This window comes from Parambassis ranga, chromosome 20 (genome assembly GCF_900634625.1).
Source record: "Parambassis ranga chromosome 20, fParRan2.1, whole genome shotgun sequence".
In the NCBI taxonomy this organism is placed as follows: domain Eukaryota; kingdom Metazoa; phylum Chordata; class Actinopteri; family Ambassidae; genus Parambassis; species Parambassis ranga.
Genome location: NC_041040.1, coordinates 11,187,749 through 11,203,905, shown reverse-complemented (window position 1 = coordinate 11,203,905; position 16,157 = coordinate 11,187,749). Strand labels below are relative to the sequence as shown.

The 16,157-nt window shown below is 40.4% G+C and overlaps 1 protein-coding gene across 1 annotated transcript in view; it reads left to right on the top strand.

Moving 5' to 3' along the window:
* Positions 1-3,886: 3,886 nt before the first annotated feature.
* plod2 (procollagen-lysine, 2-oxoglutarate 5-dioxygenase 2) overlaps positions 3,887-16,157 on the top strand; it is a 28,217-nt gene continuing 15,946 nt past the window's right edge. Inside the window, exons 1-3 of the mRNA XM_028432906.1 lie at positions 3,887-4,332; positions 14,792-14,883; positions 15,579-15,715. Coding sequence (XP_028288707.1) covers positions 4,230-4,332; positions 14,792-14,883; positions 15,579-15,715 — 332 coding nt within the window. The 5' untranslated portion in view covers positions 3,887-4,229. The remainder of the gene's footprint in view (positions 4,333-14,791; positions 14,884-15,578; positions 15,716-16,157) is intronic.

Sequence of the window (16,157 nt, the reverse complement as noted above, 5' to 3'; positions counted from 1 at the left end):
ACGTGCCCCCTCCGAGCAACCCCCTAGACCACACCCTGGGCCAACGGATGCCCTGAAAACCCATAAACCTGACCACAGTAGGCAGGGATGACGTAGAGATGGGTTCTCAGGAAGATGAGCTGAAGAAAAATTACTCCATTCAGTTGATCTGGACTAGTAATTAAACCCTCAGTGACCTGATCAAAGTATTTGGGATAAAAATAAAATCCATTCTTTTACAATCACAGTGCAATTATGGGTTTAAAAGACCTCTTCTCCAGGATATGTGACTCACCAGTGCAATTGCAAAACCATCCGTCCCACCACCAAAAGGGGACTGCGTCAAAAAATAGAGGGGAAAGTAAGTGAGTGAAATCCAAGGTGTGTCCCTGCCACTGACAGATACATGATTTTGGCTCAGAGATTGCCTTAAGCAGTGCACTGACAGACATGAAAGGGGTAACACCTTTTTTTTGCATTATATCCCCACAATTACTGATGGTTGTAATCAAACATTTGAACCATTTCAGCTTCTCCATGTGTCTCTTTTCTCAGATACCTCCTCCAGAGGACTCATCCCTAATGAATCATCTGTTTCCTCTTGGAGCTTGATTACATTTAAACAAACCCTTATAAACCCACTGTCTCCACAACACTACTTAAAATAGAGGACAGTCTGCAGTCGTCAGGAAGCTACTGCACTGTTTAGTCTCTCAGTCATGGCAGGAACAGTGGAAACTGGAGTCCTGTATGTTTTACTTGGCACCTACAGTGGTGGGTCAACATGCAATTACTCCCTGGGTGAGACCCCCTCTGAAAAACAAACAAAACAAAAACAAACAAACAAACCAATTGTTTTTATGTAGAAAGAATATATATGGAAACACACACACACAGAGACACATATTGGAGTACTGCTCAGGGGTGCCCACTCTTTTTACAATGCCAAAAAGTCAAACTGATCTACCTACACTAATCAAAATGACCTATCTATCCATAGACTGATTTATTGATTGGCACACATTTGATTTTTAATATTTGATGTCCGGGTTAAAAGGATCAAAGAAAACATCTTAAAATTAAAATGGACAATGTGTAGTTAAATTATAGTTATGTACCCATAACCAGCATGGACTTATGTCAGCAGACAGTAAGTTAGCTAACTAACGAGCCAGTGCACCGACATCTTGATTGAGGGACATGATGAAAACACAGCGCTCACTGTGACACATTCATCTTTATCCACATCTAGAGTCTGAACCTGGTCCAGCAGTACAGTACAGCTGTCTGTCTGCTTTGTTGACATAGCTAAAAACACCTTGTGTGTTGTTTAAAGATATTGTATTAACAGTAAGAGCTCTTTTGATCATTCATGCTACTACACAAACATGCAATGATGCAAGCGATCAGGAGAGAGTGGGACTTTTTTTTTTTCCAAGTGCTTGTGTCGCCGCCCATGTGATTCTGCCCTGTTCGTCCATGCCAAAAACCGCTACTGGGCACCTAAGTTATCTAACATTAAAAAAGCAGGGTTAAGAACAGCCTACCTGTCCTGTAAAGGTTCCTAAAAGTCTGTGCTCTGTTTTAATGGTTGATAAACAGCTGTATTTAGCTGTAAATGCCATCCAAAGTCTGCCAGCATCCACTGATAACCAGGCAAATAAAGAGTGGGGATAATTATGTGCAGGTGGGCCCTGTTTGTCCCGATGATCTCCTGGCTCTTCTACTCCCTCCTCACCCCACTCATCACAGCCATCTACTAGTTTCTCTTTTCCCTGTCTGCCAATTTTTGTGTAATTAAATGTAATTTTCTCACCCACACCACATGTATCCCAAGTTTAAACTTGTCATCAGGGCCACTGCCACCTCAAACACCAAGGGCACATGAGGCACATACTTCCTCAAGTTGGAAAGCCTGTTTGACTCCTACAAATTCTATAGTATAGTACATCTTCTAGCATAGGGCTCTGATGGGATATTAAACTGCTCATATAACCTCTGGACATTTTGTCAGGGTATAATCAAATCCAGAAATCATTTCATTGCCTTCTGTGGGTGTTCAGATTTAAGCCAGTGAACTGAAGCAAGCATGAAATATTCCCTATCACACGCTGCCAAGATGCAACATTAGGTTCCATACCACAAACACTTTTATTTTCCGCTGCAGAGAGTTCCCTTGCTAAAACCCGAGGGGCAAGAATCCCTATTAGATATTTGTCATTGTGCTGTTAAATTACTCATTCTTCAAGGCTCCTGCAAACATAACAGCACGGATACCTTTACAAAACTGCTCAGCCATGGGTTAATGTGCTGTTTTAACTTCCATCAGTTTGTCTGACAGTAGGAAGGATTACTTTCTTTTTTGAGACACAAACCGAGACTCACAGTGATAATTTTCTCATGACACACTGATTTCCATAAATGTGATTGCCCAGCGTTCAGTTCAGTGTCAGCTGCATGCTGAAATACAGTAAAAAGAAAGACTGAAGCCCAAAACAAGTACACTGGGTTTTCTGGCATAGCTTTACATTTTCTTGGTTTATCGGGGGCCTTACTGGGAAAAAGTAATTTACCCCTTTGAAAAAAAGAAAACTTTCTACAAACTCTGCATTCAAAACCCCGATGATGTCATTAAAGAAAACAATCCTCTGGCAGCGCTCACATCTGGCATGCTAAAGGAAGGAATGATTCGAATCGAGCAAATGGGCACATCTGTTGGTCTTAATAAGGAGTGGGAGACACAAATGAGACGAAGCATTGGCTTCATGGTCAGCAGAGACGCTGGGAGACAAAGACAGAATGGAGTTTGAGTTTAAAGTCTGGTTTTTGTTTTCCTCTTCGTCTCTCATTCCTGCTGTAGGACAGCAGCAGAGGATTATCTGTGGTATTTCTAAGGACAAATGATGGTGCTGAACAGATTCATTATTAATTATGCATTAAGTAAATAATTCTGCACTAATTTTTCCAGCAAAAATGATGACAGCCACATTAAATCTTCATCTTCCTGCAGACATTTATAAAGAAATGTGGGTGAAAAGTAAACTTTATGACCCTCTTTTCTTTCTTTCAGTCAGTTTTTATCTGTTTTTTTCCAGCATGAAAGGCTGGGTGAAAAAAGTCTTGGATCATAACTTTTGCATTGATTTTAGCTCCTATAGCAAAACGCTGTTCTTCTCCAGCAGTCTTATAAAGCTGTCTAGACATTTAGATAATTATATATGCTACTAAATAGACATAAAAAGCTAAAAATATATCACACATCATGCATCTTGTAAACTGGCCGCTGAACGCTTAGTGGTTTTTTTGGTTAACCTGCTTTGTGAGTTGCTATGCTGACGATGTTAACACATAAGGATGTAGCCAGGTAGCAGTCGACCAGAGATTAAAAGTGTAACCAAACAGCTACATGCATAAAAAATTATATAAAATGACTCACATCATAAACTCATATCATAAAAATGAATAGATTTAGCCTGTTTAAGATGCTTAAAATTATAATCTGCCACAAAAACATTGTTAAATGTTATTAATATGCATTAATACACATAGTGTAAAAAGAATTTTGTTTATTCAATATTTATGTTGTGAAGTTAATAACTTGGAATGTAATTGGAGGATTCCTACATTAAAATCTGTATTTAAATGCTCACATAACAAGTGTCCACTCAGCGCGTCTACTGGGTACAAAAGTTGAAAAATAACTATATATCACATTCTTCCATATTCTCCTAGGCTATGTGTGTTTGTTGTTCCATCGTTTACTTTAATGAGCAGGGTGTGCTGTGCTGTTAGAAAGGGAGTAGTGTTGGTCAAACAAACTGCTGGGAGTTGCAGGGGGAGGGGACCAGAGGAGGGATACTTAACAGCCAGGAGGTGGGGGGTTCAAATACAGCTGTGCTTACTCACACTTTCGCGCAGGACGTCCCTGTGTCAGGGGTGAATATCGTCATCTTTCCTCCTCCACCGTCTCTTCTTCAAAGACTCCACCGGGAACTCAAGAAGCTGCAGCTGCAATTAAGAGAGCACACAAAGTTCATCTCTAATTTCCCTGAATTGTAGCATTTCTAACAGCCCATCCCCGCAGCTTGGGAGCTGTCTCAGGGGGACCTGCTTGTCTTATTTTTTTTTATTTGTTCCTTATTATTTTATTATCGCGAGAGCTTACAGTACAGACCCTCCAGAGCTGATCTTGACCGGTGCTGGGAGTTAATAGCCCGTCGGTCCGGGAACGTGTACTGTATTTAACGGTAATGGAGTACCTCAAGTTTTGTTTGGTGGTTTTATTCTGGATCAAGTTTGCAGACTCGGTCCTCTCTACTGATGCCCCTCAGACTCCTGCGCCTCTCCCGAAAGGTGAGAAACCAAACAAACTTTCTCTCTCTGCTATTGTGTTTTTTTGCGCGTCACACACAAACTGTAGGCTCTATTTCACGGCGTTAACTCTTTGCGGTCATGCGAATCGCAGCAGCGCAGCAGCTATATCATGTTTTCTGCATGTAATCTACATGATGTCCCTGTACATGAGGCGCAGGGTGCACGCCTGTGGCTCCCTGTGTGGGACACAGTGTGTCCATATGTTGGTGCGTAAAATGGCACGATGCTGCTCGACACAAAGACGCGCCTGCGGTTTGTCACAGTCCTGTTTTTACTTTATGTTGTTGCAGCGCTGCATTTTACACACATACACTTCAGGCTGTAAAAAGTTGCAGGGCGAGAAATAACCAATCGGAGTGGAGTCTTTGATGCTTTCACTTGTTTTTCTTTGCTGCGCATCAGATGATAAGAATCAGGCTGTCATCAGCTTTGATCTGCTATAGATCTGTTAACATCACTTAGCAGTCTATTTGATCTGATTAACCAATTGAGATACAGAGACGTCTGGTTATAGCTGAAGGTTCATGGAGTGAAGCACAACCTGCTCTTATAATTGCCCAGCTGCAGACAACCTATATACTAAACAGGCTTATGCCTCCCTGTGTCACAGTTTTATGGACTTGTTTGAAAATCCTTCCCCTGTTAACACTAAATTGCTTCAAATTACCCTAAAGTCATTTCAGTGGGCTTCTACCACAGTCACAGAGCGCCCTGTAAAACAACACAAGTGAATACATGTTTTTTCTTAAACACAAATGCTTAGATTTATGTCTGGAAAAGTGGTATTTTCTGTAATGACGCAGTATGATGTCTGCAGAGATGCTTTATCACAGCATGGATTCCTGGGTGTCTTCTGCATAGCTGCCATGTGAACTTTACAACATTATACCTTGAAAAGATATTGTCATAAGCAAAACATGATACAACATGTCCTAATGTACAGTTGTTGTGGTTTAAATCCATTGCAAAAATAAAATGTCTTAGAGACACATATAGAAACAAAACAGAAATATTTGATTAAAGCTTTATGATCCATCCATCCATCACCTGAACCCGCGTTGTCCTGTAGTACTGGGTCACAGGGGGCTACTACTAAAATAGGATTTTTATACTTTTGCTGCGAAAGCTGAATAAAAAGAAGAAAGTATTCAACTTTTCTTAAAATTCAAATGTGGACTTTTTTTGTTTGCAACAGTTAAGGTCCAGATAAATATTATAAACCTCAGAACATTTGAGGTTTATCAGTTTTTTGCCTACTAGATAAAGCCAAAACGTGCCTCTACTGACATTACAAGATCGCATATTTTCAGCCAAGATGCAGCATGTAATGCCAAAGTTATTTTGTCTTTCTCACATTTCAATGTACAGATGTACAGCATTTATTTGTAATGGAACATAGTGATAAAATGCGCTGACCCAGCAGTTCATCAGTACATGCGTCATGACAGGCTTCATGAAACAGTAATGCCCATCACAGTTTATGATGCATTAACTCTGTTGAATATCAATTTGATGGATCTTTCCCCCCTCACAAGTTCACAGTGGAACTGTTTTCTTTCCATTCCTATGGAGATACAGAGTTTTCCAGTAAAAAGTGTTGCAATCGACTATGAGAAAGACAGAGCAGGACTGTGTTGAATCTTGGAAAGGCTGCCTCATTAGAACAAGCTGTGCATGTCTGTTTAGGATGACTTTTGATTTATGTGAGATCTGATGCCGGGAGTCATGGCAGGGAAAGCACAGAACTGTTAATAAGACACCAGTAAAAAAAAAAAAAGAAAATGTTTCACTCAATGTTGGTTCAGACTTCATTCATGTTCGTTCAGCTCTTCTCTGAGAGCAGTTTCTTTGGTTGGGGAGATGGGGAGAGATGCAAACAGGGATTCAGCAGTGGAATGCAGCTCTGCCCATTTCTCACCAATGTGCACCTGGCCAGTCAGTGAACAGTGGACGTGGCTGTTGGTTTGTCAGTTTTGGAAAGTTACAAAAATTGGGCTCCGTAGACCCCCACTGTCCAGCCATCTGAAAGGAGCCTTTCACTTTTTTTCTGATGGACTGTGTGAACAGCACTTTCGACAGAGCATTGGATTTTAACATGTAGATCTTATGGTGACTAAGGCTGATCAGTCTGCTGTGACACACATTAGCTGATATTGTAATATCTGACTGAAAAAGACAGGTCACTTCTAACCTAAAGTAACTGGAAGGTTTAGCCCATGGAACCCTCTCTATCTTAAGACAGTCAGTTGACTTTAAGTGACAGCCTATTCCACTCCAGCACAGTAGGTGGCGAACACAATCAAGTGCAACAACACAAAGCATGAAGGAGGTTCAAGTCCTACTGCTGACGAATGTGACTTATTTCTTTGCAAACAGTCTGAAAAGGCTGAGGGCTGAGGCTATTTTTGTGGTTTGCAACCTAGCAGAGGAAAGATAACGAGTAAGATAACAAAGGAAGAAGCGAGGGAGAGTGATTAGTGGAGCATACCTGTAAAGGATCGTGCCATTTTGGGCACTACATTGACTTACAGTAAGGTCTCACTCCTTAGGCTCCTGTACTTCTGAAAGTTACTAACCATGGAACAAGGAGTTATTGGGGAGTACAAATTCCCCAGAACCTGAAGGTTCAGCAGTGGACGAACAGCTTAAAAAGGCTCTTACTCCCTGAGCAATGGAAGTGTGGCCTCTGTCAGAAGTTAAACTAAAAACAATGCTTTTCCAATGTATTAGTAAAAAAGGTATTCTGCATAATGTAAACACATAGATGGCATCTCAGATGGGTCCACTGCTGTTTGATTTACTTGAGAACATGCATGTTAACTTGCTTGTGACAGAGAGTACTAGGAGACGTTTTAAAGGGACGTTGGGCTAAATGACATTACTCATGATCTGATCTGTTCCCTGTCCCATGGACCAGGCGTCCCTTGTCCCTTGCCTTTTCCCAGACATCACTGACGTGTCAGCAGGCACCACTTTATAGGGAAGAAAAGGAAACTCCACCTAAACTTGTCCAGGCCTTATATACTGTATAATAGCGCTCTCTATTGCCTGTAATTCCAGACTAACAAACTAACAAACCCTGTTGGCAGGCAAAGGCTGTAATCATGCCTTAGAACATTGTCACTATATCACCACAAGGCTGCTTCCGTGTCTCAGATTCAGCCAAATATGTGTTGTGTTGTCTACTTTACTCTGTCTCATGTTTCCTAGCTGGATCTGAGGCGTCTTCTGCCAACTATCAAAGAAATACACCAGAATGTCAACACTTTCAACAGAAGTAGTCAAAAATTGGTGTGGCATTCCATATTGTACAAATATTTATCCTTATTTATGTAACTTTGCATGTCTTTTACCTGTCTTAACATGGGGAATTGGTGGAGCTGTGCTGGCTGCAGCTTTTATTGATACAGCTGAACAGGTTTTACTGTTCAAACTGCTGCATATGACCAAAACTCATAACTTCATATCAATCCAGCATTGAGTACAACTGTCAGAAAAAGGCTGGACTAATGTGGAGCTTTGTCCTGGGAACAGGTGTGTGATTGATACACAAACAAGCCTCTTCTGTCTTGTAAGGAGCCTGCATTCCAGCTTATGTTTTAAAATCATTGATGCTTGTAAAAATAAATCAGCAAAACTAAAAAGAACACATAGATGTTAAACCATGCACTTGGGAAACAATATTGTAACTGTATAGAGCATTTTAAATCATTTTCCAGGTAGAGAAAGTTATTTCAAGGCAACCGCATGTGATTTGATAAAACACCCTGTTTATATTCTATTTGCAGCAAATATGATTTGTGTGTTCCGTTTTCCCTTTACAGTAATTTAGAACACAAATCCGAATGATTTGCCTCTGAATGCATGAAGTAAGCTCAGTGTGTGTGTTCCTTTCAACAAAGATGGATTTAAAATGAACCATTATGTGGGCAGTGAGGAAATGATAGTCCTTACTGTAAGAGCACTGCGTGACAAAAACTAGAGGCGACTGGATTTTTTTTTTTGACATTATAGTTGTTCTTGTAGGGTAAATTGGATTTTAAAATGACGTGTGACTGGATCACAAAATAGTTTCCTGGCCCAACGCTGGTGACATCACAGGCCGAAGTGCCTGTGGTTTGAAGTGTAATTGGAAACACAGCCATTTTTTTTTCTGCGGATACACTACACAGCTTTTGTGTCCTGGAATTAGTATGTTTCACCAATTATGTTGACTTTAAACCGTCACTAGAAAGTACAGTAAAAGTACAGTACAGTAAATCTAAGACTTGTCTGTCCCTTAAAATGTGGCTTCTAAAGCTAATGACTACCACATGAAGGACACACCTAAGTAACAACAAAGGTATTAGTGACTGTAGGATGAAGGAATGTCTGCACGTCTAGGGGCTCCTGGCCTTCAGATATCAAAAGTACAATATCTGTGCCAAACCTACTTTGTGGTCACATTAAAATTCTAATGCTTTCTAAAGCTGGAAAGCCTTTAAAAGCAACTGTAGGTTGGGCTGCACGCTTCTATGTTTAGTTGAAGGCTACAGTAAGTTATGAAGGGGAGGCAGAGAGAATGTGAGGGCTTAACAGCATATTATATATATGAGAGGATTTTGTTTGCTTCGATTCTTCTGGGCCTAATTCATATTTCTGTATCCTTGTGGAGCGTTGCAAAATTTGAAGTAGGCTGTTCTTATAAACTGTGTTATTCCTTTTTTTTGACAAGGCCGCTGCCATGTTTGGTGAATGAAAAGCTTTTATGCTGTCCTATCATTAAAACTACTACTACAGCGTGACCCTCTGAAACCAACATTCCTCCATCCGGTCATGCAGTCATTGCTAGCTGGATTTTAACTCTCTTCTTATCTGTCATACAGAATGCCCTCGTTTCCTTTTCATGCATTCCACTAAGCCAAGTACACTTCCAAGAGAGAGAGTGTGTGAAGGTCTGCGCTTCCTGTCTCCATATTTTAACAATGTGGATGGATTAAATTCTCAACTGTTTAAATGTTAGCATTAATAGTCAGATTAACACCTCACTGATTCCAGCTGTGCCTCTCAACTAGATTGGCCAGCCATCATAGCTCTGTTTCTGTTGCATTAAAAAAGAAAAATATTCTGGTCTACGTGGCTTTCAGTTGGATTTTCACAGGACAGTAACAATGGATGCAGAATAAACTGCCTCTGGATGCATTCAGATAGACATACAACCAATCAGGAAAATGAAGCATGTGACGTAGGCAAAGCAACAACCAGACTAGTATCAACATAAGGCATCCACAATGACTTATCAGTATTTTTAATGAAGCAAACAGCAAGTCATCACACAAAGACCTAATGTCAGATAAATGGTTACACCTGGTACAATAGGGTTTGTACTGAAATGGCTGTGAAAGGGAGGAATTCCAGGCCCATTTCTCAGAGAGAGCTACCAGCAACCTGCAGCACAATTTGAATATCGTTATTATTAGAAATAATGTGAATAGTTACTAGTATCAGAGCTACAGTCACCTGTACAGCACATCATAAGAGGACAAGAAAATGGATCTTAATGACAGAGGAATGCAGTTCAGGACCAGGCTACAAACCTGCTGCTGCTCAGTGTTCTGCTCTGTTTCTTTCCTGGGGTTTTTTTCTCTGCTTAGTTGTGACTGCATACTTGGGCGTCAACTCTGTCTCTGCTACCTTACATTGCCAAACTGCTCTTGTTTTGACCATGGAAACTTTGCTCCAGCCAATCCTGCTTTGCATACCAGCTAACAAAAAATGCTCCAAATGCAACAGCATTAGCTTATAAGCAGGATGCATATAAAAGTCACAAGGAAAGGTTTCTGCTAACTTGGCAGTGTAACTCAGCAGCACAGCTCAAGGTCCAGTACCCACTTATGAAAAATAAAAGTCAGTTGAACTCAGATTCTTACCATGTACCCAGTTGTCTTGTTTCTTTATTTTAAGAGCAGAAAAAGAAAAAAATTAGTTGTGAACTGAACTCAGATCTTCATATAAATGAGCAGGTTCAGGAATGGCACAATGGGATGCGTTCAATTCAACGTTAAGAATAACGATGTGTAATCCTTCCATGAAAGTTCGAAGAATGTGGGTATGAGAGTGTCATTATGAATTTTTTTTATTGAACAAATGCTGGTTATTAGCTTGCTCTTTCCTCGACCTGACAGTTCTGGTGAGCTTTTAGCCAAAACTGTTTATTTACTCGGATGACCAAAATAGAACTAGGGTTTGTGTTCACTGGCCAGGACAGTCTTCTCAAAGAGAATCTTGTTATCCTGATGTTCAAGGCCAGGGCACATTCCCATGATACTTCTTTCCTTTCTGCAAGAAATGCTTACTTAAGCTTAGCCCCAGCCAGTGAGTCAGAACTTTTGCTCATTGAAGTGTGAAAGTTTACCTAGACGGCTGAGCCCCATGTGGTACAGAGAGAGAGCGCAAAGGAATGACCACTTGCCTTTCTTGGTGAGGAGTTTCAGCAGCACTGTACGAGCTACATTCCTCTCCTCCTGTGGGCTGTTCATACAGTACTGACAAGAGAAAACGCTGTGTTTGTTCTGACTAGACACTCATCCTCCAAAATCACAGCTGTATAAAAACCTCCCTGTTTCAGTGAGTTCCTCTCTGGCTCTCATATAGGCTCCATTATGGGTTTGATCACTGTGTTAAAAACCACTCAAAAAGGACAAGACAGAGTTCGGATTCTTCAGTAAAAAGTTACAACAAAGACAAACAGCAGGGTATTGTAATAATTTGATGTTTCCCCGAACACTTTATAGTATAGTTGTTTCAACGCATTGTACCATACAGACAGCATCTGGCAGTTAAGAGAGCATTGTACTCTCCTCCATGCATTCTAGTAATATTTTAATTATTCAGGTGGGAACAGCATGTCCATCTGCATCGGGAAGTGATCCTACTACATGTATTTCAACAAACAACAGATGTAAGAATTGAGGACAAAATCTGGGTGAACATCTGTCTTTAAAATGTTACTTTTAAATAGATACAGATCTTTGGTTTGTTGTTGAGTTGGCACATCATAATTCTTCTTTATCAGTTTAATCAAGATAAACAATCAGCAGCTATTGTTCAAATGAGGCCACAGGGTAACCCTGGGGAATTCTTCTTCTTCTACCCCTTACTGCACAAGGAAAAGAAGTGTTTGAATAACACTTTTAGTGAAAGAAATAAAAGTGCAAGTCTCATCTCTTTAACATCAAAGGTTACATCCCCAGGCTGTACTTAACCGGGTGCTCGCTTGTTGAGATGCACTCATGTGGCCTGTATGTTTATGACAGCAGTAGAGTGTGTGGTTCCATAAGGTCAGGGCAAAGTCACAGAGGGGTAATTGGTGTTAGCTGTCAGTGTATTTCTTCCTGATGGGAAATGTCTCCCTGTAACAGGCCAGCCAGTGTTTTTTTCTTTCAGTCCATGTACTAAAGCACAGCTCTGCGTAGTTGGTTAGAGAGGAAATTACAAAACATACAAACTAAATGAAGCACCGACCACAATGTGCAGCTCACTACTGTCCTTCATTGTACAATTGCAAACAAATCTACTGTGGATTTCTGTTATTTTGCTTGGATTTAATCACTCTTATTACAAGAACAGAAAAATAAACATTAGTTCATTACTAAGTGAAACACTAAACATGTGTCCTGGCTGCACCCCAGACATTATTAATAGACGTTTCCACATTTTCCTAAGAAAATCCCAGCGGGAGATAGATAATGTGCCAGAAGGGTCTGCTGCATCTGCTTCAGAAATCCCCTCCACCTTTGGAGAAATAGCCAACATAGGGGGCCTTATGTTGGTTATTTCTGCAGATATATCTTTCGTTTGTTACACAACTATAGACAGTTATATGTATATGCAGTGCAATGACAAAATGTCGTCACACAGAATATGTCAGCTATTCCTAAACAGTTTTAGTCAGTCTGCAGATGGAGGAGGTAGGGCGGGCGGCGGGTTTTTACCAAACCCCTCACATTCTATCCATGACCGGGGTTCATATTCAGTGTTGGCTTTTTAAAACAGACCAAAACATGCATGTTACGTATCTCTCTTTCTCTGTGGTAGCCATTTAGGGTAGGACTTACATGCATTATGATGATACCGCCACAGCTGGGTGGGACATAATACTTGTAAATACTGGATGTTTCAAGGACTTTCCTGGACATATTGTTTTCTTTATATGTTCTCCTGGTGAGTAAGGACTGTTAAATAGACATTTTTGCAAAATAAACCCATCCACAGCAAGTTTCTTCTTTATCATAAAGACAAAACCTTAAAATAATCAAAGTTTTCCTTGTAATCTTACCCAAGATTTGTTTGACACATTTATTTGTAGCTCATTAACTGCACACGTCCTTGGGGTATTCCCATGTTGCACTGTGCTTACGGAACTGTCTGACCCATGTTCCACTTTGCCATTGTGACAGTCTGGTGTAGGGAGGCTCTCCTGTAACCATTAAAATCACCTGTTTAAAAGAGCTATAAAGCAAATGTGTTTCCCAGATGAGGGAAAATCGTCTCCTGTCTGCACTAACGTCCAACTTCTTCTTCCTTGAAGCCAAGAACACGAACAGACAGAGAACACCTGTGGATCAGAATACATGTCCCTTCCCTCCAGTGCTTCCACACTTTGGCATCTGTTCTTTTCTAGGTGTCATGCAATACTATTAGAGTCAGACAGGGAATTATTCCTGCCCTGTAACAGAATCGGTGTGTCAGACGGGTTCTGGAATGTCCATTAGAGTGACGACAAGGCTGCAGTCTACACGGAAATGTCACGGAAAGTCACTTCAAGGATAAAGGCTGCTTGTATGAGTGGCGCTGGATGTTTTTTGTGGGATAAAACTAGAAAACAGATTAAGTAATAGATCTCTTGTGCTTGAATGTGCAGCCAGGTCACAGGCAGGAACTTTTTGTGGTGTTTGTATTTTGGGTGATTATAAATTACAGCACACTTAAACAGCATTAGCCTTGGTGCAGTCTTCTACAAGTGCAGAGCTGATATCAGCGCTCTTCCTGTTCATCTGATTTGGCATCCTCTGACTACCTTTCCCCCTAGTTGAAAGATTACAGTGTTTGTTAATTTGACAATGATGTCAATGTTGACTGATGATGTTGAGGAGGAACAATGACTGCTGGTCTAACTGAGAGAAAAGAGGAAGGATCTATGCTGAAAATGTTCTAAAATTAAGATGTTCTGACTTTTGAATCACTGACAAATGCAGTCCAAGTAGTCCAACAGTCTGTCTTGTATATTGTGTGCATCAATGTTTTCCTCCTTTGTCAGTCATTTTATTTGTATTTGGCCAGCAGTAGTGTGGGAAGTTTTATTCCACATGGGTATGGACATTAAAATGAATTGTAATTCATTCTGTCTTGTTATATAACCGGGGACATGTGCTATGCACATTCTCTGCATTACAACTAAGACCTATAAGGTTCTGGCTGATCATTAATTCTCACCGCCATTTTAATCTTTGCATTCCAGAAGTGTAACACCAGCTCTTTAACCGTGTTCTGGGGGCAGAATACACTTTTGAATGAGGTCTTCTCAGAGTATTTAAAAGAGCCCAATATGTACTCACTCTCCTCCTTGCCAATGTCCAATAAATAATTTACAAGAGTTTAGTGGAACATAGTGCTGGATCTTAAATAGAGGGCAGTTTGGCCCTGAAAACTTGAAAAGCCGGATTAGCGTTTAAGAACCTCCTATAAAACCATATTAAAGTGTCATTAAATTTTTTTGTTGTACTGTCTGACGACAGCATTTTACACATGTAGGATGATATAGTACTACACCTTCCAGCTATAATAGTGGTTGATGGACTGCATTTAGACATCCAGTGGACTTCCTTCCTTGACTCACAAGAGCAGATGGAACCTTTGTGATTAGAGCTACCTCAGAACAAGTGAACTCTGCTGTCACATAGTGCAAATTAGCATTTGGTTAACCCTTTGGCAGACCTCAGTTTTCAGCGCTCGTGGTCACTGGAAATGTCCGAGAGGTTTGTGGGAGTTCTTCTATCCCACGAAGAAAGAAATGATTGAGTCCTCTTTGAAAGTATGCTTCTGTTTTGAATCAAATTAGAACTATAGTAGTCTTTCCTAAATGGAGACATAGGTTTGGACTGCTAAACCAAACAGTTACCAATGTGTTGACATAGGTTTGAGGTTTACAAGGAATGTGGTTCACGTGGGGATCTCAATACTTATATTTAAGCTTAAAACAATATACACATTTCTGTGGAAATGCTTCAACTGAAGCCAAAATTTTTGCAACCTAAACTGTCTCAGTTTTCATCTGAAAGAGGATACACCCAGGTCCCTGTAATTTAGTAGCCAAAAAATATGCAATGTCTTTCTGTGATTAAAAAAAGAAAAAAACAGAACAGTTCTGGAACATTGACCCTTTTTATCCATTTTTCAGAAAAATTGCTCGTCTTGACTGTTGCGACAGAAGAAACAGATGGCTTCCTCCGCTTCATGCGGTCTGCTAACTATTTCAACTACACTGTGAAGGTAAGTCCATTTTCTCATATTCTACAATTATGTCCACAAATCTGCAGTTCGTCCCAGTTAATGAGACTGCACACACACACACTGCTAAATGTTTTAACAGACACTTCCCAGGATTGATTTAGTCTATTACAGGAAACAATGAAGTTCAGCAAGCTGCAAAAACATCTTAAAGGAATACTCATCAATGTGGGTGCAAAACTGTGGCTGAAAAAAAATAACATTTTTAACTTCAAGCTCAAAGCCAACTTCGTGCTCTGCCACTGGTTTGAATTTCAATATTACTCTTCTCATTACTAGAGATATTACTCATAGCTAGAGATATTGTCAGCTCAGTGTCACTGGGTTTGATTGTGTGGTATCTTCAGGCTGGATGTGGCCGTGTCACTGCAGAAAATCCCTAAACACCACAGGTAAACAAAAACCAACAGGGATCAGAAAATCTGACTGCAACCCAGATGCTGCCTTTATACAAAGTCTACCTCACCTTAACCCTACTTTACACCCCAAGCCTTATTTACATCTCCCCTTACAGCTGTGTTTTTTATTGACAGTTATGTTACAAAATAGTGTGATAGTTATGTTCGACAACCAGTGACACAGTGATTTAAACATGAGACTGTGTGTTGCAGGGTGACCTTCTGGTCATTTTTGGTGCCATGTGCTCAACCATTTGTCCATCATGTGTTCTGTCTCAGGTGCTGGGGATGGGAGAGGCATGGAAGGGCGGTGAAGTGGGTCGATCTATTGGTGGAGGGCAAAAAGTCAAACTACTGAAGAAGGCTATGGAGGATCTGGCTGACGAGGAGGATCTTGTGGTCCTGTCAGTGGACAGGTACATTCATATATAAAGATAATTCTAAAGCTTTTTCTTTTTTATTGCGAGTCACATGGTTGATTTTAGCAGCGCTGCCACTTCTTTGTCTGGCTAGCTTCATGGTGCTGACAAATGAGAGGATTTATTCAGATATAAAACCTAAACTCAAAGCCTTAATTAATTCCATCTATCAGTCAGCGCTGCATGTTTTAATATTCCCAAGAGACACATTACTTTAAAATACAGAAGAGAAGTGCAGTCACTGTTCTCTCCTGCTGCAGCCGTGTGTTATAAAGTAGAAAAAGATCAAAGTATTCGATATGCTTGGTGATGTGTTTACTTTTATTAGACATGTTCAGCCTTTACCTAAACATCAGTTTGATTGAGCTTTGATCTGAGTTAGCTTTAATTTTCATATCAAGAAAGGGATGTGGAACACCTTTCATTGCAGCATGGAGCT